This window comes from Crinia signifera, chromosome 3 (assembly GCF_055691185.1).
Source record: "Crinia signifera chromosome 3, ASM5569118v1, whole genome shotgun sequence".
Taxonomy (NCBI): domain Eukaryota; kingdom Metazoa; phylum Chordata; class Amphibia; order Anura; family Myobatrachidae; genus Crinia; species Crinia signifera.
This window is the reverse complement of record NC_139219.1, coordinates 272,249,453-272,273,198: the sequence shown is the minus strand read 5'-3', so window position 1 is coordinate 272,273,198 and position 23,746 is coordinate 272,249,453. Positions and strand designations below refer to the sequence as shown.

Genomic DNA, 23,746 nt, shown 5'->3' with positions numbered 1-23,746 from the left:
TGTGTGTAAGTGTGTGTGTGTGTGTGTGTGTGTGTGTGTCCCCGGCACCACAAGCTGCCCCCCCGGGAGAGCTAGCAGGGGACGCAGGTAGGGAGCCGCTTGCACTGCTCCCGATCGTGCATATGTAATGATCGGGAGCAGTGAATATATGAATATCTAATGAGCGGCTCTCGGCCCCCTGCTGGCTGTTATGTGAAAAATCTATATGTTTTTCTTATTAAATATATATTCATGTGCTGTAAGCAGCGATACGCGTCCTACGACCTTTTCATACCCCCACTATCCACGGAGTTGAGAATAGAAAGTGTGGCAAGCGCAGCGAGCCCCGCGAGGGGACGCGGATACCTTCACAGGTATCCGCGTCCCCTCACGGGCTTCACAGGTGTCCGCGTGCACTCGCCACGCTTCGGGCTCGGTGGCTCGCCACACTTTCTATTCTCAACTCCACGCCGACGTGGATAGTGGGTGTATGAAAAGGTCGTAGGACGCATACCGCTGCGCTCGCCACGCTCGCCACGCTTCGGGTTCGTGTTGATAGTGGGGGTGGTACAGCCTCAAAAATGCCAGTTGGGGCCATTGAACATGTTTAATACTAATTCCAATGCATTTGGATGCTTTTCAGTGCAAAATCGTATGCGATCGCATGCGATTTTGTCAAAAAAACGGCCAAAATCGGTAAAAATCGCATCGCATGCCACTATATATGGCATGCGATGGGAGCCGTGATACTCCACAAGTACCAAAAAAAATCTTTATTTTAAAAGTTCACATTCCAGTTCACCATAAAAAGATAGCAATTGCTACACGGTGACACACGGTGAAAATCACTTACAAAGCAATTCGCCATCTGATCATTGAATACACTCACGGCGAAAAACCCATTGCAAAACCACAGCGAACTGCGGTGACTATCAGACGGTGGATTGTCCGTCATTCACTGTTCGCTGTCAGCGAATATTGCACGTTGAATAGGGTGTATCACTTTTTCAGTAAAAAGATTCACCTTAGAGCATGAAAATAGCACACATTCGCCGTAGAACATGGCGAATAAGCCTCATTGAATACTGCCCACTGTAACTTTCTCATTCTACACAAAAGTCATCCTATGATTTGAATGTGTGTATTTTATATACCATTTTATTAATGAATATAAATAATAAAAAAAGGTTTAAGTTTTCTTGACTGTCATTTAAGGTCTCCTGCTTCATTGTCTGACATAAAACTGGATAATGTGAAGACATCTACTGTATGTGTGATTTTTTCATTTAAACCCTCCAGGCTTACCAAAGGCATTAACAAAATGGGGGCAAAATAATTATACAAACTGATGCCTAAATTGAAAGTGCCCCTTTATAGTAACCATAACAACAAGCTATTGTAGTACTCGGCAAACCAGCAGCTCCAGTACAGCACTGTACCCCCCTCTCAGTAGCAGGAGAGTGGGCTCAGAAATAAACCCTGTGCAACTGACGAAACCGCATAATGACAGGCAAAGACGTCACACTGCACAACTTCTGAGAGGTGTCAACTTTTCCAGGAAGCCAAGGCTGTCCTGGAAACTGAACAAGGATTAATATAAAAAGAAACATTCAATACTCAAACAGCCAATCCATGCATAGCACTTAAATATCTCAAATATGCAATTCAGTATAGAACAGGGGTAGCCAACTCCCGTCCCCAGAGCTACCAACATTTAATGTTTTCCCAGTCTCTTCACCGAATCACAAGGGAAGTAATTAGCTCCACCTGTGGATCATTTAAAATGTGTCAGTCAGTATAAGTGCACCTGTGTGCTTGCGAGGTGAGCTGGAAAACGTGAACTGTTGGTAGCTCTCGAGGACTGGAGTTGGCTACCCCTGGTATAGAAGAACAAGTGAAAATAGATCATTGTGTATACACACACATCTTTTAGATTGCTACCATGTAAATCAGGAATGAGGAACGTTCGACACTACACATCCCAGCAGGCGCTGCCACAGTTTTGCAGTTATAGCATGCTGGGATTTAACCAAAACAGTATTTCCAAAATAATGAATGAACTGTCCGCATTGCATTTCAGGTAATCAGTCATTGGGGAGATGTATCAAAGCTCCAGTCACTTTACAGGCTGTGTTTGAAAAATGACGGAAGCTTATTGGTTGATACTAGATCTCTCTCTAATCATCTCCTGCGTTGTGAGATCAAATACATTTCTGCAAAAGGCACTTTCCGTACAAAAAATATGAGCACCCTCTACACTGGAAAATAAACTATAAATCACTTCACAGTTCATTGTCTTTATTTTCTTTACTTTGTAAGGCTATATAAAAATCCGAATCATCTGTAGAGACAAAATAAAAGGGAAAGAAACTAGAAAAAAAATATTACAGACAAGATCCATCCAGTCAGTAAAAGAAAAACAAATGACAATCTGTGCTCTGCAGTACAAACTACGGCTGATATTTACTTTTTAAATTTTAGCTTTTAGATTGTCCACCATTTCCTTGGGGCCAAAATCACTGAATTTTGCCATAGTCCTCATTGGAGACCCTCCAATATGAAACCATGCATGTCATAGGGAGGGGGGAACCCTAAAAAAGTGCAGTCATTTACCGATAACACAAAAATGAAGTGCACTTACACAATGTTCCATTTAATCTATTTTGGTTGAAAGGCTCAGTCTTATTTACACATATAAAAAGCAACATTAATGTACATAAAACATAATTAAGAACCTTTAGACCACGTACACACAGTATTTGAAAAGCAACATATATTAAGAGAAATGCATTTATGTAATTGCTTCATATATATGAAAGTTTTGTTATGAATTTAAGATTTCGATGGCCTTAATGCGCCAGACAAACTGAACCGAAGCAAACATAAAATAAAGTTAAAAGCACAAAAAAATAAAAACAAATCTATATAGTCTCAATTTGTACAATGACCTATGTTCACATCCACATCAAATGCAAAATCTTAAGTGGGTACGTAGTCTTAGGGCAGTGGTAGCCAACCCTAGCCCTCGAGAGCTACCAACAGTTCACATTTTCCAGACAACCTAGCTGCTGCACAGCTGCACTCATTAATCACTGACACGTTTTAAAAGATCCACAGATGGAGCTAATTAGCTCACTTGTGATTCTGTGAGGAGACCTGCAAAACATGCACTGTTGGTAGCTCTCGAGGACTAGGGTTGGCTACCCCAGTCGAATGGTGCCCACAGACGCTACAATTTTACTGTGCTATGCGTTTTTGTCTGTACAATGGTTCTATACAATTTTTCTTCCAGCTTGCTATGAGATGTGCACTTGGATGCATGCGATGCGATGTGATAAACCCATGTTTGTAATGTTAAATTTCAGATGTAGTCTAAAAAGTACGTGCAGCACGTACTTTTTTAGACATACAATATCGGGCTCCCGGGAACGCGCATCGCATCGCACAAGCCCATAAACACCATCCAATAATTGTACATAAGATGCAATTTGTGCTTAAAAAGTACAAAACGCATTCGATAATTGATGCGTCTGTGGGCACCTTTAGGGTAAAGTGTCAGCTGCTCTAAAACAAAAAAAAAATAAAAAATGGCTAGTCAACAATTTTATTAACTGCCAAGTTAAGACCTGCAATTCAAGATTGTTGTAACCCCACAACAGGATTCTGAATTGCAATGTAAACATGATCGAGTACAAACCCTGCTTGTAGAAATAATGGCAGAATTTGTCATCACACATTTGCAGAATAAAGTTTTCTACTAAAATAACTTTTTTAACCAATACAATCACTGGTATCTAGGAACATCAGTGGCAAGGTCTGTGGTTATTAAATGCTTTTGTTGCTATTCAGTAACTGATGGCTTAGGGCAAGGTTACATGGATCATTAAATGTTGAGAGGAAAGAATTCCCCTTGTGTAAGAACATGGCGCTGATAAAGATCACACACATTTCTACAGGGATAAGAATAAAAATAGAAGACTCTTAGAATAATGTAACAATGGCACTCAACGGTAAACATGCATATAGGAAGAACCATGACTAGAAGACACCTTCCCCAAACATACTGTTAGAAGAGGAAACAAGCAACGTCTATGTGGAACTGTTGAACGTGAAATCACACAAAGGCTGTACTTTGGGAAAACAGTGTTTATACACAGTTAATGCATAGTAGGTCCTACAGGGGGTGCTATTTATAGCAATAAGTGGGGATCTGCATGTTGTCATGCATCAGGCATTTGCAGACCTTGCGAAGAAATTCTAAGTGTGACATTGCCCAACTCTAAAGATGACGCACTGTCTCTTCGGCTCTGTGAGGAAATGGAAATCACGATGAACCCCTCACCAGTTACTTTTAATGGCAAAAGAGAAATGATTGATCGTCAAGAGTGCAATAATAATAATAAAAAAAATTATATATATATTTACATAAACATCTAGACTAAGACTTATGAAGACATTCATAAGTTTAACTTAATTTTATGTGCAAGGGTAAAGAGAAAACAGCAGCCCAACTGGTTATTAATGACGTTTTGTGTTTTTAAATAATTACAAAAATGTATTTTATTCCCAGTAGATGAACTGCAATCCAGAAGTTAACATTTCCATTTAAATATGCATTTGTACACCCTCAAAAGAAAAACAATAATAAAAAGTTAAGCTTAGTAGATTTACATAAACAGATTACACCACCACTAACATTTGGGGGGAGGGAGTAAATTCCCCAAAACTTTATTAAGTTGACTTGTTTTTTCTAAATTAGTTTTTATTCATTTTATTTTATTTTGGTGTTTCTTGCTCTTTCAATACAATAATCGAGAGAAAGAAAAATCTGTGTTAACAATTCCACAAAGGAATTGTATAAATGATATCTACAAATGCCCCCCAAGGGAATCGGATGCCGAAAATTCTCGTAGGCTCGTTGTGCATGTTCTAGAACACGTACTGTAATTTAATAGATGGCGCTCGTAACCGTGTGATGATTTAAAAGAACTTCCCAGTCCATGCGAAGGGGTATGAAGTCCAAGAGTAATTCAATTTGCAGGACGCTTTTTCTATGCTACATAGGTGTATACTTTGCGATCCTCAGGTGTTCGTGCTAAATATTCACGTTCAATAAGTCCTTCAATGCGCTTTTTAATAACAACAGGACTTGGAAGGAATCGAGCCTTCAGTTGCTGTGTTACCTAGACAGAGGGTGGAAAAACAGCAATGTTAGATGTTGCATGTTACAATAGGGGGTGGGGGTGGTTTGTGAATGGACAAACTGTCATACAAAACAATTAAATGGTCAATTAACTTTCCCTTTGTTAATGCAGACTCCTTTCAATATTGACAAGCTTTTCTAATGGATCACAACCTTACAGCAAAATGGTGAAATTTTTTTCTCAAAGCAGTTTTTCACAAAACTAAGGGCCTTATTCTAGTTCACTCTTAGAGGCAAATTCCTTCTCAGATGGACAAAACAATGGTACACTGCAGGGGGGGGGGGGGGGGGGCAGATATAACATGTGCAGAGGGAATTAGATTTGGGTGAGTTATTTTGTTTCTGTGCAGGGAAAATACTACACTGCAATATAGAGCTCACTGAAGAAAAACCCCACCCAAATCTAATTCTATCTGCACATGTTATATCTGCCCCACCTGCAGTGCACATGGTTTTGTCCATTTCAGAAGGAATTTGCCTCTAAGATTGAACTAGAATAAGGCCCTAAATCTTTTTCTAAACCAGTTCAATCTCCTGCTTTGTTTATTTGTGCTGCCCAGAGAGCCACAATTGGCTCTCACCATGTACATATTATAGCATGTTTTTAGTCTTTAATTTCAGGTCGATTTGCCCAAGGTTGTCCAAAAGGGCCCTATAATAGAACAGTCTCCTCATTGGAATCATTGTCCTGCTGAACTTCTTCCAAGCGTCAGATTTCTAGTAGCACCACCTATTCTTCCTTATAATTTAACAAGATGGTCAGACTCTGCTGTATAGCATTATCAGCAATATAATCCCCCCCCCACAGGTGTTACGAGACAAACATTACTTCATTGCTTTGAACTCTCTCCAGCTCTATGTGATCGAAAAATCTTTCCCAAGTTATAAAATAGTCCCTGTTTATTTATTTTTTATTTTTGGCAAACTCTAGTTACATAGAGGCGTTACATAGTTCATGCAGGTGGCTATGCATGATGAAACGCTGGAGTTTTTTTTTTTTTAAAGAGGCAGTCATTTACAAGGCGAATTAATGCCCCGCGTTAGAAAAAAAAAAGTTAGAGTTCGTCCGGCATCCCGTACAGCCACACTACCTGCACTGCCTAACATCCGGCGCAACACTACATTAGTACAAAACTATACTTAGACATAGGAGTGCGTTTTAATAGTTTTTCGATCGTACCTCTGCTACTAATACGTTGTGCTGCATTTTCTTTCTAGATTTCATAATCCGAACTATAGCAGCTTCTATCTCGTGCTTTCTGTCATCGTCCACTTTCTGTCGAGTCTCTTTTCTTTCAGGGTCAGATTCACCTTGTTTGGCAGCCACTGGAAAAACACACAAGATTTACATCAATCTGAGGTCCTAAGAATGGACCACTGTACAAAGGTGGTGGTGGAGGAAGGAGGAGCATATGCATTCCATATATTATAGAAGCAAACTGAATTAAACAAATAACTTTTCAAGAATATAGCTGAGTTATCTCCATTTTATTTGCAGCTTTACTTTCCCTACACAGCATACAGCATTTGGTCGCAAGCCAAAGTCATGCTAGTTGCATTATACAAATGTGTCCTCATCGAGTGTTGAGGGTCACTGATCGTGGCATAGTGGGGCTGGCTTCAATGGGAGCCAGCATGCACCCACTGAATCCTATGTGAGCTGACTGCAATGTGTATACACATGGCATGCCACTATTTTGCTACAGAAAGCTGCTATTTGTTGCAAAGCTGTAGCATTCTAGAAAATGAGAAAAGAGGCTGTCGGGTGATCAAGCCTCAGTGGTGAAACGCATTCTGAGAGCTTAGCTGCTCCCCGCTGCAGGGGGAACAGTTAGCAGACCTCCTGGACTGACCCACAGTTGCAACCAGTTACCCCCTCTCCCTTCCTTCTCCATGTGTGTCGGGACCCGCTGGCGGTGTATCTCAGCCCTGCAATGTTGTTAGCAACAGGACTGAACTAACACCGCTCCCAGCTGGCGTCTCCCACGCACGCTGCTTCTTCCATGCACACACACCGCCAGTCCACTCACAGAAGGAGGGAGGCACAGATGCAGCTCCAGGACCAGTAACGCTGAACCTCTTTTTCCCTTTGTTTCTCTTTATTTACAGCCTTATTTATGGTTTTGTTCTCATATTTTAACAGGTATCATAGGTGCCTATAAATGCAAATCATGCTGTAGGATTTACCTATTCATTAATACACATTTATTATGCCATATTAACCATTTATTATGTCCACTTAATTGACCACACTGTCAGTCAGTGTTCTCTTTGCCTGTACTAAAAAGGAAAATGGGTTTAACAATAAGCAGACACTTTCTGGTAGCAAATTTCAGCCCTGCAAAGCTCCGGCACCAGGACTGACCTAACACTACTTGTGTCCTGCTTGCACCTATACTTTTTCCATCAGTGTGCCAATTTCTTCTCTCACCTTCCATCCGCTCCCTGGATGACGCCAGGCAGCAGAAAGAATTTGATCTTAACACACTGTACTTTATCTTACTCCTTCTCTGGTTGTCCTCTATGCATAACCATTAAATATATGTATGAACTAAAAATATTTTGATGATTACACATTAGATTAATTTGGGAACCTCCATACACTATATGTTGCAATTACAAACCGCTAAAATTATTGGTGCACTGTAGCAGTCCAAAACTGTCCAATCCCAGGACTTGAATAGGTCCTATTAAGGACAGGCTCTTATGTGTGTGAGTCTTTTCAAAATACACTGACCGTGTAATTCTAGTACCTAAACAACGCCACCACTATTGTCTAACTACCATCAGACATAAAATCAGTACATTTACCCTTTCCTTTTTTGTGTATTTATGTCATGTATGCCTTTAACCACGTTTTTAAGAAAAGGAATAGAAGTAAAATTTTAATACATTTTCATATTTCAAAAGTGCATTCCCCCCCCCCCCCCTCTACCAGAAATCTCTGTGTAAATGTATTGTTTGCCCCTTGCTAACAATTGTTTTCTCATTTTTGAGTATTATATTATTTGATCTCTTGGGGGCCCCTCCAACGTTGGTAATTACCAATCTCATTCCATGAGAGTATTGCATACCCACAATCCTTAGTGTAGAGATGTAATCCGATTGATGTTTCCATCGGTACTAGATTGAACAATTAAACACCTTTACAAGAATCAATAAGGGACGAAGTCAGTAATTTACTGCAAGGGAAAAAATGAGACAGCCGTGGGCTTTACATCGGAGGCTCTTTAACTACAGCCACTTTTGAGCGCACTGTAAATTTGCAGCGAACGTGCAATAACTAATAGGTTCCATAATAAGTATCAGGCATGGCCCATATTGGGGAGGAGGGGGGGGGGAGCATGCCTAAACCGAAATCTGTGCCCATTTGCTGAGATCTGTTGAAGCCTACCGGGTAAGGGTCACAACTGATCCCCAGACAGGCAGCCTTTTAAAATTGTCCTCATACAACATGCTACATGAGACATGCAGGCGACACGTATCACTTGTAAGAGCAGAGTATGAATCTGTATGCAAATCCCAATGGAACGTGGCATGCCGTAAAGCTGCAGCCGCTGCACCGCAGCACTTCATATACAGATTCAGCCTCCGTCACTGCTTTGTTTTTGAGAAGTCATCATTATGTGGGATACCTAATGAATGCCGCTATGCATGGGATAAGTGGTGGGACATACTACATTGAAATGGTGATGTTTGATACATCCCACCCTTACTAGAGAATTCAGTTGCTGAAAAATCCTTGGTCTGGAAGCTGGCTCTCACACAGCCCTGTTCAACTGTTCTGCTGTGGCAGAAGCAAAGTGCTTGCTACACCTTTGGCTGAATTCCCCCCTTAATTCCTTACACACAAATTGGTCATAACTACTTTACTGGCTAATATTTTTTCCAAAGAGATCAAGTGGTTCCTCTAATATAGGCGGCAGTTGGAAGATTATCTTCCGGCAGCCGTACAGTGGGTGTTTCTGACTGGTTGCGACCACACCAGGCAAGTGGTTAATGGTAACATAGTAGATTTCTAAGGTTACAATGAAAAAAAATTGTCATAGGCACAAACAGTTTATTGTGGCAATGCCTGGAAATACATGTTTATAAGGTACACATATTTTACCCTGACAGGCTGTTTTTAAATTTAAAAAAAAAACATTTTCCAATAATAAGTTACTAATACATCTAACTGCCTACTAAAACACAGCATTTCGGTTTCCTTATAAAAAAGTAAAAGGTAGCAGAAGATCTTATATTTGACCTTTTCCTTTGAGGTGCAAGTGCTTCATTACTCAGTAACTTATTAGCTGATCCTTTGCAGTTAGCCAAGTAATTGTGTCAGGTGCTCCTGGGACACGGAATCCCATATAGTTTACTGCTTTATTTACTACATCTGTTTATAAAGCCAAAGATCCATTATCCATTATAGTCTGCGTTACAAGGGTCTTGGATGGAATAAAAAATACCAGGGTATCAGATCTTGCTATGTACAGATGCGTCCACTTACATCAAGCCTTTATGCTCGGGGTGATTTGTAACCGTTAAACGTATTTTCATGGAACGCTTTCCATTAAAATGCGACTTATCACAAAACAATGCAAATAGCATGCACAAGTAGCTATTGTGTAATACAATGATATCCGGCATGCCTATATTCTTTGTGCAACTACTACTGTATCTGCATATGTAATGCTACATTACACATTTCATATGTAGATATAAGTGCAATCGCACACAGGATACAGGCATGCCACATTGTAATCAGGAAAAGCTGCTTGTCCATCTTATTTGCATAGTGATGAGAAGAGGCTTTTAGAGCAGACAAAAAAAAAACAACGGTAACAGAGTTGTATGGAACCTGACAGCTTATGAATACCAGCCATCTCCCGCTGCACGGCATATTGATGGTATATGTAGAGGGCACATGTGTATTATTAACAAGGACTGTAATAAGTGAAGAAGACACATATGCATAGTTACTATTTGCACCATTATATAGTAAAGCATGCAAATAAAGTAATCACCATATGTGCCATCATTTCCTTAAAGATCTGTGACGAATTCATTATAACAAGCCACAGAGGTCAGACACAGCTAAGGAAAGTGCAGCAGCACCTGTTTCCATTGGAACCTTTTTCACTTCTGAACACATGGATGTTCAAAACATTCATTACCGCTGGATATCATACAGTAACTTACCCTAGCATTACCCACCTGTTTGGATCTTAACTCTGTGCAGTTTGGAAGTGAACTGATCATTAACAGTGAACATATGCCCACTCTCTATTTCTTTAGATTTGGGCTCCTTTGTAAGAACACGCTGAGTGGGCTTTCCACAGGCCAGAGACTGCAGGGCCCTCACAAGCTCTCTTTCAGGGATGTCGGTCTCTTGCTGGATTTCCTTAAAAAAAAATAATAATAATAATTTAAAAAAAAATAGAAGTTTAGAGTGTCTCTTACCCATCATCCGCCAACCCGCTACAATGGTAGGTCTGACAACTTATGTATCAAGGAGTCTAAAAACTTAAATTGTAACATTATAGGGTCCGTGTACCTACTGTTTTATCATGTCATTTTTTGAATTTCCATCACCTAAATGCGCAGCTTCATTTGTTGTTTCTTTAGTATCAAAAAGGCAATATATTAACAATCTTACAGTGAAAAGGGGCATACACAAGGGCGATTTCAGCCCCTTTTGTAAGCAATCTCACTAGATCGCTTGGGGAGCACTATCGGTCCATGTGTATGGCCTGCAGCGATGGCGATGCGTGGTCCAGTGTGCCGCTATCGCCCGCAGGGAAAGCCAGTGCTTGTACTGGCGTTACCTAGATCGCAAGGCTTTGCTTATTAAAAATAAACAAAGCCCCACTCAGCACATAGCATCATGGGTACCTCGCGATGTGTGCTGAAGCAGGTCGCTCAGCCAAATGTCAGATCATAAGGCCCTGTCAGGAATAATCAAAACGGGTAAGCAGTGTCCTGCTACTTTGCAAAACTACTGAAGAGTTTTATCAAATAACCGTCAAACCCCCCCCAAAATTTTTTTATGTAAACATGTGGTCACTACCCCAAATACTATGGGCTGCTGCAAGGTACAAACAGTGCTGGATCTACTGAATAGGTAAGAACAAACTTTCTCCTCACTTTGAGAGCTGCTGGAACCTATTTAAATCTTAACTATACCACTCCACATGCTTTCTCTGAGTAATCTAGGTAACCCATTATATATCCCTACTCTCTTCCTAAACAATGATATGACGGTATCCCATACAATTATTCGCTTCCCATCCCTGCAAGCTGGCATTATACAGTATGTAAGTGATGTGACAGGCCCAAACTGCAGCTACTAGATCTCTGTAAAGGTGCCCATAAACGTACCAATTACCCGGTACTTTTTGTGCTAAAATAGCATCGCATCCCATGCACAATGATGCTATTTTAGCACAAAAAGTACCGGGTAATTGGTACGTGTATGGGCACCTTAAGTGTCCGTTCCCTGTGCAGAGCAGTGACTATGCAACATATTCAACCATCACCTGTCACTCCAGAGCACTGTGTATAAACCAAGCAATGCGAGCCAACTGAAGGACCTCAGATTAAGAATGCATGAGAGGGTTTTCATAGAGAGAAAATCCTAAAGCCCAGGTACAAGAGTGACCGTGCCAGTAATGTCATATCGCCTATTGGCAGGAGGAAGCTGGCTAGCTGCTAGACTTCAATGCCTCTTTCTTGCAACTGCTGGCTTCTATGGAAATGGATACAATTATAGCTTTGACCTACTTCCATAAAAAGCTAGTACTTGCCGAAAAACAATGACTAAACCTCTAGCAGCATTGTTTGTGTGATGCTAGCTTAGCTACTGAGTCAGTCCTATATCAGGGTAACAGCCATAAACAGTCCATGTATGTTGTTAAAAAAAAAAAAAAAAAATGCATTCGTCGAACAGTATAAATAATGGATTTGTTTACCTCAAACGTATACTTTTCTCTGTTGTTGAACAACATTAGTATAGTCATTTGGAAGGTTGAGACCTGAAGAATGTGTTTTCGGGTGTTAGAACCAGTAACCTGGGCTCCTCCTACCCCGACTTCTGAGCCATCCTCCTAGGAACACAACAAAAATGCAGATTTTATCAAATAAATAAAAACAGAAATTGGTAAGTCGTGTCATTTGGGAGGTTTTTCTTTTCTTTACTTAAAAGTGACTACCTTTTTGACGGGTCCGTAAAATGTAGCGTTGAGATCCGCTGAGCCCATGTGGTGCTGTAACGTGAGCTGCCGGCCACTGTGCTTGGCAAGATAAAACCTGTGTGAAAATAAAAAGTGTGAAAATAAAAACAATGACTTATTCCAATATGCAAGCACTAGCGAATAGTAATGCAACAAGAAGTGTTGATTTTTTTCCTGCTATATAGGCAGCATTGTAAATCACTTAGAAGTATTTATAAAGAGGCAACATACAAATACATTTATTACAGTATTTGGTGACTGGGGACCTTTAGGGGATGGTGCCACAGACCATGCAGCCCTAGACTAGTAAAAATGGTCTTGCAGAAAGGTAGGAGAATTGTCTAGGGGCAGATGCAATTAGCCGCAGGACTTACCACATGTCCACAGCTCACGTAAATACCAGCCTGGCGCTATTACATTTGTCTGACACAGGGATCGACAAATCCCCACCAACCCACTCACGTGATCACAATAAACTCACTGTGAGGAACCATATTTAAAAGATTTAGCAGGTCCTGCAGCAGCCAATAAATATCCTCAGCGCCACCCCAAAAAATCACAGCAGGCAGCTACATGTTCATTCATTTGCTGCCTAAGACCTCTGTCCTTTCTTTCACTGGCTGCAACATCCTAATGCAGACGATGTGCATCGAGTCCCCGCAGAGCTGCCCCTCCTCCTAGCTCTCTGGCTACCTGGACTGAAGCCTGTAAAGCAAGGTAGACTGCAGGGCTTAGCTAGCACCTCCAACCCCCCAATGCCAGTAGTCCCCCTTGGAGTGCAGGTCTTTCTCAAGGCCCCACAGCTCCACTCGTCCAGGGTACAGTTGAGCACCCAACAATGCCACCACTCCTTGCTGCTGGACAAGCGGGGGCTGCATGACTTCAAGCATGCAATCCCTGGCATCAAGCAAGAAACTTGTAGCCAGGAGCATGTAGGTAAGCAACATCTATGTGGCATAATATATAATAGGCATAATGGCGTGTGGTATTATATGTAATGGGCATTATGGCATGTGGTATAATACGTAATGGGTGTGTGACATGTGTTCCTGCACACACTGTTCCTGTTCTTAGTTTGTCTGGCTCCTAGATTTAGAGAAAAATCGTTTGCTAATTTCCACAGTGTAAGCTCCTGATGCTGCAAGTAAACTGTGCATATAGTGCACCCTCTGCAGCTGCGTAGTAAGTCTTATATCTTACTGAATTTTCCCCAAACTAGGATTTAGGACTATATTGCCAGTTTTGTTAGATCATATTTCTATCAGTCTTTGATGCAGGAAGCTGCAAAAAAGCAGCAGTGAAGTAAACGGAGTAAATTAGTGAAGATTTACGAAGATTCGAATGGTTACAGTTGGTGGACCATGCAACAGGACTTTCGTATTGAGAAAAGCTGTGAAAAAATGAAGTCTTTCCAAATTTTCAGTCTTGGCAATGGCAGCCAGATGCACTCTGCAGCTACGGTTCTGTTTAACAAATATGGAATGAAAAAGAGCACTGCAAGCTTTGCAGCTCAATGACTAACCTCCTTCACCCAGAGCTGGGAATCAATGTATCAAAACCTGACAAACGGGCTAGGGTTCCACTCTTTCAGGGTTTACTCTGTGGTTCAAAGTAGGGTCACGAAAGGATTTACACGACTGGGCTATAGCCAAACATCAAGTCTGTTGGGTCTTCTCTCAAACCAGAGAAATCAGTAGTGAGAAATGTGTCTTGTGTTTTCTTGGGACCGGCAGATTTTAGCATCTACAGATGCATTATAATAAAAGAATATGTAATGAACGTCCCTTCCAAGAGGATACTGGATTATCAGATGGCAATGGTCTGGGTTTATTGTCCAATTCCAGAAATGCAGGAATGCTTGTTTTGTTACTCCGAACATTCTATTGTTTAAATAAAAAGCACTTTTCTGGCACATCATGAACCCAAAAATCACTCAACTTGCATTTGTGAGTGGACAGATTAAGGAAGGAGTTTGTGTTCAGCCATTAATGCCAGGTAGCGGAACAAAATCTCTTGCTTCCACAGAAGTAAAATTTACCTATCTCCACATCTCAATCTTAGTCAGGCATAGCCTTAAGGCTTGCATGGAGAAAACACCACTTCTAGATCTAAGCTCTGCCTTTAGGGTTAGCCACAGTTAGAAGGGCGTTCAAAGTTATGGCACTCATGGTGTGACTTAGTTTTTGATGTGGAAAGGGGTGACTTACACTGTACCTGAATACAAGTCCAGTCCACCAACAGCACATGATTATCTGGGTCTGCTCAAACACCGCATGTGACAACGGGTGCCGGGCAGGATCCAGACAGGCATTTACCCGACGTCGGGATCCCGACTGTCAAAACACAGACGGACGTCGGCTATTTTCCCTCGTGGGGGTCCACGACCCCCATAGAGGGAGAAAAGAACTGTCCCGCAGCGTGGCGAGCCCACAAGGGGCGCGAGCCCACAAGGGGCTTAGTTGCGCTCACCATACTGTCTGGGTCCGGCCAGTCGGGATCCCTACGTAGGGCTAATGACTGTTGGGATCCCGACTGTCGGACCCCTGTACCACACCCATGACAACAAGTGTAGGCTATCTTATCTTGCAATGTATCCATTCTTTTTAAATTCGGTTCTCAGCATTTGTAACATGGGTGGGTCACGTAATAGCGACATCAAGCTATGGCAGAGGCCAGCCACTGTGGGTAGCTGTAGCCTAGCTCCCAAAAGAGTGGATTACAACTACTCAGTACTATCAGGTAACATAAATGAACAGAGTACACACGGATGGCTTCTTCATGTCTTCCCCTTTGATTTGTTTAACCTTGGCCCAAAATACATGCTCCATTATAATCAAATGTACTCTCAATAGAAAATATAAAAGATTAAAGAATCCAAATATCATAATTTAAGATAACCACACTTGTGGAAAAGTAAAGTCTATCAGGGAGAAAACCACACTAAAAACTGATTCCTCCCCCTTAAGGATTGTAATTGTAACTTGTGATTACTATTCTAATTTATTTAATGTTGGCTACTGTGAATGCATCAAACAACTTTTATTTAATGAATGAAGAAATGGGAGGAAAAAAAGAAATAAAAAACTAGGTTATATTTTTTACAATTCCTACACAGCCCACCCACAGTGCAGGTTTGTCTGTGGAGTCATTTTGGTTGAGTCAGCCAGTGTTACATACTGTGGCTGATAAGTTGAACCCAATGGTCATGTAAATTAGCATTTTTGTGGCAGCCACTCCAACACATTATCATGCTGCGCTTAGTACTCTAATTTCACCTGCCACTGCAGGACACAACCGAGCCACATCCCCTTCAAGGCACACAGCATTTTACATTCTACCACAAACTATAATTTCCATGAAACTGTAGGCAAATAGGTGAACTGTAAACACTGCTATCCTATGAGGAACAAAGGAAGCCTGCAATCACGGATGCAAAATGATGCATACAGAGGTGTTGCAAACCGCGTGAGAGATATACATTTATGCATTATTACTGGGTTTTTGTTTGGTCCTATCTTTTCATAGGTTCTTGTGAGGCTACATCAAGAACTATCCCGTTTCTGAAGAGGACCATGAACGGACAGACTGAATCACAGTAACATCATGAGAGAAGTGGAAGTGCTAGTGACCACCTACAAGCTTTCTAGTATCTCTTCGCATCTGCGAATAGATGATACTCTAGTCCAAGCTGCAGCCACTTGGAGCAAAGGTTTTTTTGATTTGTTCATTTTCAGTTCCGCTCTGTTATGTTGGAGTGTTTTTCTTGATTGCTGTTCGATCGTATGCACTTTCTTAGACTGTAAACATACAGTATCTGCAATTCATGTTGGAGTGTAGAGGGGAGGAGAGAGACTGCAAACAGGTCTTGTTTACATGGGTGCCTACTCCTTCCACAGCGCTCTCTACACCTAAAGTTAACAGTGTACCCTTGTGGATGCAAATAAATAGATTTAACATCAAATCCAAATCTATTATTAGTTGTGATATAACCGTAATCAGCGTGTAGATCGTTGATCGTAATTTATTTTCCAGAAACCAGAACAACAATGATGTAGCTTCAAATATCTTTTAAACGTACCTTCTAAATATTTCAAAAGCATGCCTGGGAGCTGGTGGGATGTTGCACTTGGGTGTAGCAGACTGTGTGGGCCAGTAACCAGTGGTAAGCACTCTGACTGTGAGATCTACACCTCCTAACGAGACCTGAAATACAAATCCAGCACATCAGCAACAAAGCATAACACGCATGCACCACTTAACATGTCAAACACATAAAACACACGATATTCCATACCCCTGTGGTCTGTAAATGTTGCCTGAATTCATCCATAGTGGTGTTGGAGATGCTCATGTCTCTGAACATACCCTCCAACTTTGATGTAAATTGGCACCCACACTCAGTCTGAAATAAAAGGTACACTTTTAAACTTTACTTTTATATTTTTTATGCTCAGAAATGTTACCGTACCTAATTCATTGTCACAATTAAGATTCAGAAATCATGAGGCCTACATCAGTAATGTGCCTTGTAAATGGGAGAAGGTGGGTGAGTTAACACCAGCGTAAAGGACCCCCCTCCCACAACCCGTACATTAGGCAGACTTGTCCTAAGTAAAAGTCAGACCCTATCCTACTGTGAACCAACCTGGCAGCTCCCCAGGAGGCACACATACGATTTGGTACTTGTAACTCCAGGAAAGCTGCAGCGGGCGGTGATCAGCAGGACAGGCATGCCAGGCATTAGAATTTTGAAGAAAAAAAAAATTGTAATACCCGCCACTGCCAGGCGGCTCAGCATCAGCCGCCCAGAGGCTGGACATGCAGAAAGGTGTGTGCCAGTGGTGTGGTACAGCTGGCACGCCTTGGAAACTGACTGGATAGTAAAAAGCACCCGCGATGTGAATTCCAGATTCCGACCCCTCTTACGTCCTGCATGTCCGATCTCCAAATCTGACCCGATACACACAGGACCATGTATTGGCTGTCAGACGCGTGCGATTTGGGCATTTTTTCGACCCAATCTTTTTGAATCAGGTGAAATCGTGCCAAAATCGCATAGTGTATGGGGGCCTTAAGACCTGGTGGAGTATTCCCAATCTAGAATAGCTCTAGAGGTAAGCAAGCTTATCCTGTTTATAGTTTGAGAGGCTTTTAAGTCTTTATTGTGCTTCAATAAAGCTATGTCCACACTAAAATGATTATTTTGCTCTGTAAACCTGTCCATAGTTTTATGCATAAACGACAGCATGCAGTTAATTGGAAAGATCTTTGACACCTTATATGCTTAAAAAAAGAGAGGTAAAAATGGTCCAGATCACAAGAAAACTTTGTATTACAAATTACATTTATGCAGTAAAAAGATTAAACACTGCATTTTGGATTAATTATAATATTTCAATACCATGTGAACATCAACATTTAATAATTAAATATCACCATGTTATGCTATTCACACCAATAAACATTAGTCATTGTCACCTTTAACTTCGAGATCATATTTTTTTCCGAGTCATCGGAGACGCTCTTGTTGGTAAGTAGTCTTCTAGCCAGATGTTGCTTGTAATAACGTTCAAATACATCTTTTTCTTGCATGAATCTAAAGAGGACCATTGCCTTGTCCAGTATGGATTCTACTTCTTGTTCAGTCAGCTTGGGAGAAAGCACATAAAGGTTATTGAAAAAGCACAGGAAGATTCACCTTACTGAAGAAGCTACGATACCAACTTACCCACATGAAGGAGCAGACAGACAGTAATACTTGGTACAAGTAAACCTTGTCTAGTGCCACAAAAGAAAGATTTAACCTCAATGTACTACCCTGCATTAAATTAGAGAGCACTTGTATAAACCAGCGTCGGCTCAAATCATTATTAGAAACTAAATATTCCCAAATATGCTAAAGACCCAAGCATAAACCATCTTTAGCATGGTTATACATATACGTTATAAATGAGCTTACTAGTAAGCAAGGTGTTTATTTACTGTGTGTAGTAATGTAGGGCTGTTAGTTTTTCTCCAGATCTCACACCCACTTGATTTACAGTTATGCTGTGGTGCTTAGAAAATACCTTAAATGCATAGCAGCCTCCACTTTCCTAGTCTCTCCTGTAGCAAACCATTCGGATTTTGGTTTAGGTTTTATACATACTGCCCTCGCCAAACAGCAATGAATCAATTAAAAGCTGCTGACATATGCACCATAAGCAGGTAGCTACTCAAAACTGACAGCCCACCAAGTCTGTCAATGGACAAGTAGAAGAATTAGTTATAACATTACTAGACAAACTCTGACAATTATACTTACTCCTTTAACTCCTTTCTTCAGTTTGTCGTCGATAAATAAGGAAAGGTACTCCGGGGACCTGGAGTTCAGATTAAGGAAATACTCAAAGTCCCCAGCAATGGTTTGCTTGAAAAGACGATCATTACTAAAAGACTCCTGAAGGAATCGGTCAAACCTGCTCTTCAGGTCTAGAAGACCCTATGGAAAATAAATAGGCAGAGGGTTACTTCAAGGAAACTTATTTTACCATCTGGTAATATTGTACAATCCAAAATATATCCCACATATAGTAACAAAAATAAGCTGCACATAAGCCCCACCACTTAATATATTCTGTTGACATCTTTCATACATAAAAACACAAATGACATCATCATAACTGGGTGACATACCAGATCAGCCATGACTGCATATCACCTAACTTGACTCTAAAGTCATCATTTGGGGCATTGGCAGTTACAGGTTTTAATAGCACAGTCAAAACAATCAATAGCCAAACTGCATACAAACTCTCAAGAGTTCAGATTTTGTTTTCACTTGAGAGTAACAGGCGTTCAGAATAGCAGTGGGAAGCATATGACATGTATGGTACACATCAGTCTTACTTCCAAATCTATATGGAAAGTTAGCTCAACAAGTGCAAGTGTATGAACGTATATGTTTTGATCCTATTTTGGGTGAAGATTTGGTAACATAATAAAGAAGAAATGTGATTTGCGTGGTTAGCTGTGGGTAGTAGATGGTGAGGAATCTCTGTAAAGAGTTAGCATTATGTAGGATTGGGTTACAGCAAATGAAGCATTACTTTCCCAACATTGCCCAGATGTGCAAATCGTCTCTTATCTAAGGAACACAAGGTTTCCCCTCATTGTCGATAGCAGTGCTATTTGTCGGTTTATCAATGGCATTGCAATAAAATCCTTGGGGGCACTAGCAGCTCAATGAGGTTGTAGAGAGGACTAATGCAGTGAGGATTTATACTGCACAGCTGGTGACAGGCAGCAGAATTTAGTGGAAATACCAGATATATTGCAACCTTTTTCCCCAGGCGAGTCCCAGTAAGCCACTGTGAATTCTAATGCAGTTGTACTGGGCCCGGCATCTTCATTGAAAAGGACATTCTGAGACACCATGGTGCTGCTCAGATGCGAGACCTATGTTCCACTGTTTGGGTCTGGTTCAGCACGGATAGCAAAGCAAACCTTCTCAAACTGACAATACCATGTTGCACTGCAGGTGGTGCAAATGTAACATGTGCAGAGAGTTATATTTAGGCGAGGTGTGTTCAAACTGAATTCTAAATTGCAGTGTAAAAATAAAGTGCACAGTATTTACCCTGCACATGAAAAAATAACTCCCATCTAACCATCTTGATCTGATCAAGATCAATTAGATTCTCAAGCTGTGTACACACGGTGCAATAAATTGCTCAGCGTCCAGTTTTCATCAGCGACCATATTGCCAGCGATGTTGCACCATGTGCACACAGCTTTAGGATGATTTTTTTTTTGACAGTGTAGTCACGATTATTGACGGATAAGTTGGCAAGGTGCCCAGACATCAGATTTTAAAAAAAAATTAGAAAAAATTAAAATCAGATTTAAAAAAAAAATTAGAAAAAATTTAAATAAAAAGTCCTACTTGTGGTTAGATGAGAAAAAAGACGTAAGTGGAGATCAGAGTGTGGAATAGAGGAAAATTAGTGTTGACAGTAGAGGTAGGATTAGGGTAAATTGTAATAGAATAAAAACGATTTGGAGGGTGTAAAACCGTGATTGGAGCTGGGTTAGGAATTCCTTAAGTCTGGTTTGGCATGAGAGAGGGATTGAATGCAGGTTAAAAGAGATGGCGGGAAGAGAGAAATAGTTGGACATACTAGGCCAAAAGAGAATTTCTTTATGATTGAGGAGAAGAGCAGGTGTTTAAATAGGATTGAATGGGACATTGCAGTGAAGAGAGATAAGGGGAAATAAGATAAGCTAGAGGTGGGCATATAGTGGGTAGAGTAAGCACAGAAGATGGAAGGGAATATGGGTGTGGAGACAAGTTTAGGGTAAAAGCCATACTGGCAGATGCTCATTTTAGTGATGTAGGGGCATAAAAGAGATCGGTAATACGGAGTTAGAAAAAACTAATTGGCTTCCCACAGCACACTGAATGATATCAGAAACGAGATTTAAAGACCACATGGTGGTAGGATTCAGAGATCATGGTTACATATATGTGCAAATACATAGGTAAGCTTCCAAGCTGCACCTTACACCTAGATCAAGCAATAAGGACCCCCAATACTCAGAAGCCTTGCCGTATGGCTTGGAGGGGAGGGTTTACCCATGGAAATGCAAATATAAACAGAACCAATATCTCTGAATCCTACTACCATTTGGTTTTAAAATCTGGTTACTGGTATTCAGTGTGATGGAGGAAACCCATCAGTTTTTTCTTACTTCCGGTGAAATATACAGATGGGTTTCAAGATTTAGCCATTCAAAAAAATGTACTTTACGGTCTTGTGAAATGGAGATTTTATTTCCGGGTAACCACTGTATACCATTGAACCACTTTACATTTTAGGACGGACTAGGGTTTCCACCTTTCCCTTTAATTCCGGACACATATTAATTACACAGGTTCTGTGGAAGTTTAAAACCAGGTGATATGGAGTCTTGAAGTCAGTCAGCCTCAGAACCAGTGTAATTAATATGTGTCCGGAATTAAAGGGGAAAGGTGGTAACCCTAGGACAGACATAAATAAAAAATAAAGGCCCATACACACTGGGCGACTGAACTGAAAGCTGCTCAAAACAGCAGGTTTGAGCGGCTTACAGCTCGAAGCCACCCACCCAGTGTGTATGGGTCGGCGATTAGCGCTGCTGAGCGCTCCTGCATCATCGCCGGGAACGCCGTTCATCTGCTGGTATTACCAGCAGATGAGCGGCTTTCAGGATGGCTTTGCATAGCGCTGCGCTACGCAAAGCCATCTTCTTGCCGCTGATGGCGCCGGGAAAAAATGCTCAGTGTATGCACTGAACGGCTCCCCCCCCCCCCAGCGATAATAGCGATCATCACTGTCCATTCCAGCTGGGCATAGTCACCCAGTGTGTATGGAGCTTTATATTCACTTTCCCAACATTAAATTGCTACCACATTATGCCTGTGAATAATACACCAACCTGTATATAGTCAACTGGATTTTTTCCTTCCCCTTCTTCAGAAACCAGAGCTTTGCCCTGTTCTCGAAGATATAAACTCATGCATTCGCACATAGTCTTCAGACCATTCGGGACTCTACTAAACAACTTGTACATACAGGCAAGATCTGCAAGAAATAAATATATAGCAGTAGCAGACAGACAATTCAGTACAGACCCTTAGATGCCAAATGGTTTAGTCAGGTTCGTTAATTTATTTGGGGGGGGGGGGGGGGGTATTCTGGTTGATAAGCAAGGCAGCAAATTTGCATGCTGGGTGCTTCCATATGGTAATGAGGCACCACTGCACCCCCGCCCCCCCCCCCAAACCGAAAGCTTGCCATGGGTGCATGCACCCTACGTCTGCACATGCGCAGAAACGCAACATCGGTCCTCCGTGCGAATGCACAGAGGACCGAATGAATAAGAATAACCCCCTTGATGTTATGACTGGTGAGATTACAAAAATATTCTAAACATCTTCTGTTTTCATCATAAACGTCAATGATTATAGGATGACTGGTTTCCCGCAGAAAGAAGAGAAGCCATTGTGTTCACAGGACACCTGCCTGGTATATTCTATAGTTAAAGCAGTTCCTGATCCATATGCAGAAAAGAGGAACGGTTATGAAATGTGATCTTTTTATATAACTGAGGCATATGCTGTGTATGACCTACCTTCTGTCTTTCCATTTTTTAACATATGGACTAGGCCAGAGTTCTCCATCTCCACAATAGTTTTCATGTGCTTGGAAATTAGCTCCCGCTCCACAACCTTCACAATGGGCTCCTCTGTGGATTTGTCTAGACAGTGTATGACTCGTTCTATTTCTTCATTTATTCTAGCCTCTACTTTCTTTATATACACTGAGGCACTGTTTTCAGCTAAAAACTTCTGGCTTTCCATCTGCGCAGAAAACAAAGCAGTGGTTGGGATTGTAGGATGTGAAAGACAACAGCTTACACAGAAGCAATGGAAAGTATACCAAATGTGGTTCATAAATAGCGGGGGAAAACAAACAAGTGGCCACACTCTGAAATCAAATGTCAGAAATATGATTAACTGTCAACTTCTATTGTGCTACATACAACAAACCAACAATGTGGTAAGCAGCCAACACTAGCATCACTATTTACAATGGAGAAAGAAATGGCAAGAGAAGTTCACAATTCTTATTATAAACTTCCTTCAATTTACAAAGCACTGAGGGAATCAACTCCATGTTCTCTGTGCTGCGAGGCAGTAATGTTTACCAATACATCTACACAGCTCACATATAGGCAGTGCTGAAGCAAGGTCTAGCAAATAGTGACCGAACACCAGGGGCATGCATCCATTTTATAAGAGACTAGTCCTAGATATTCAACCAAAACTATCTAAAACATGCTGTTCATTTGATTGGCACTGACAAGAGCGTGGCAATCATACCCTACACTATCATACACTATGAACTGGATGAAGTGTTCTGCAGACACATAGTAGTCACATTTCTATTCACTATGATGCAAGTACTGACCACTATCACCCACCATCTCCATACCCTAATCGAAATGGGGATGTTCCGAAGCCTTAAACAAAGAATACAGCTGCAGTTTTGTGGCCACTGTATAATTTAGTGGTAATGACACAGAGCCCATGTTAGGGTCTGAAGGCTACCCCTCAACAATGTATACATCTAGAAATAAGTGGCTGCCACAAAGTTTCTGGGGTAGATTTATTAAGCTTGGTAAAGTGTATAAAGTGTTAGGAGCAGATTGGCCGGTGATAAAAACCAGACACTTTGGGGCAGATGTATCAATCTCCCCTTAACGTTTGTAATCTAATGTTTCCCACTTCTCCTGACATAACGCTCAGAAGCAGGGACAGTTTTCA

General features: G+C 41.2%; 1 protein-coding gene across 1 annotated transcript in view; it reads right to left on the bottom strand.

The window, feature by feature from the left end:
* Positions 1-741: 741 nt before the first annotated feature.
* The window catches only part of CUL3 (cullin 3), a 109,927-nt gene continuing 86,922 nt past the window's right edge, over positions 742-23,746 (bottom strand). Inside the window, exons 6-16 of the mRNA XM_083178051.1 lie at positions 22,552-22,780; positions 21,856-22,001; positions 18,704-18,880; positions 17,878-18,048; positions 16,694-16,801; positions 16,478-16,602; positions 12,379-12,475; positions 12,139-12,273; positions 10,385-10,571; positions 6,363-6,508; positions 742-5,162 (exon numbers count right to left, since the gene is read on the bottom strand). Of these exons, the coding sequence (XP_083034177.1) occupies positions 5,031-5,162; positions 6,363-6,508; positions 10,385-10,571; positions 12,139-12,273; positions 12,379-12,475; positions 16,478-16,602; positions 16,694-16,801; positions 17,878-18,048; positions 18,704-18,880; positions 21,856-22,001; positions 22,552-22,780 (1,653 nt within the window). The 3' untranslated portion in view covers positions 742-5,030. The remainder of the gene's footprint in view (positions 5,163-6,362; positions 6,509-10,384; positions 10,572-12,138; positions 12,274-12,378; positions 12,476-16,477; positions 16,603-16,693; positions 16,802-17,877; positions 18,049-18,703; positions 18,881-21,855; positions 22,002-22,551; positions 22,781-23,746) is intronic.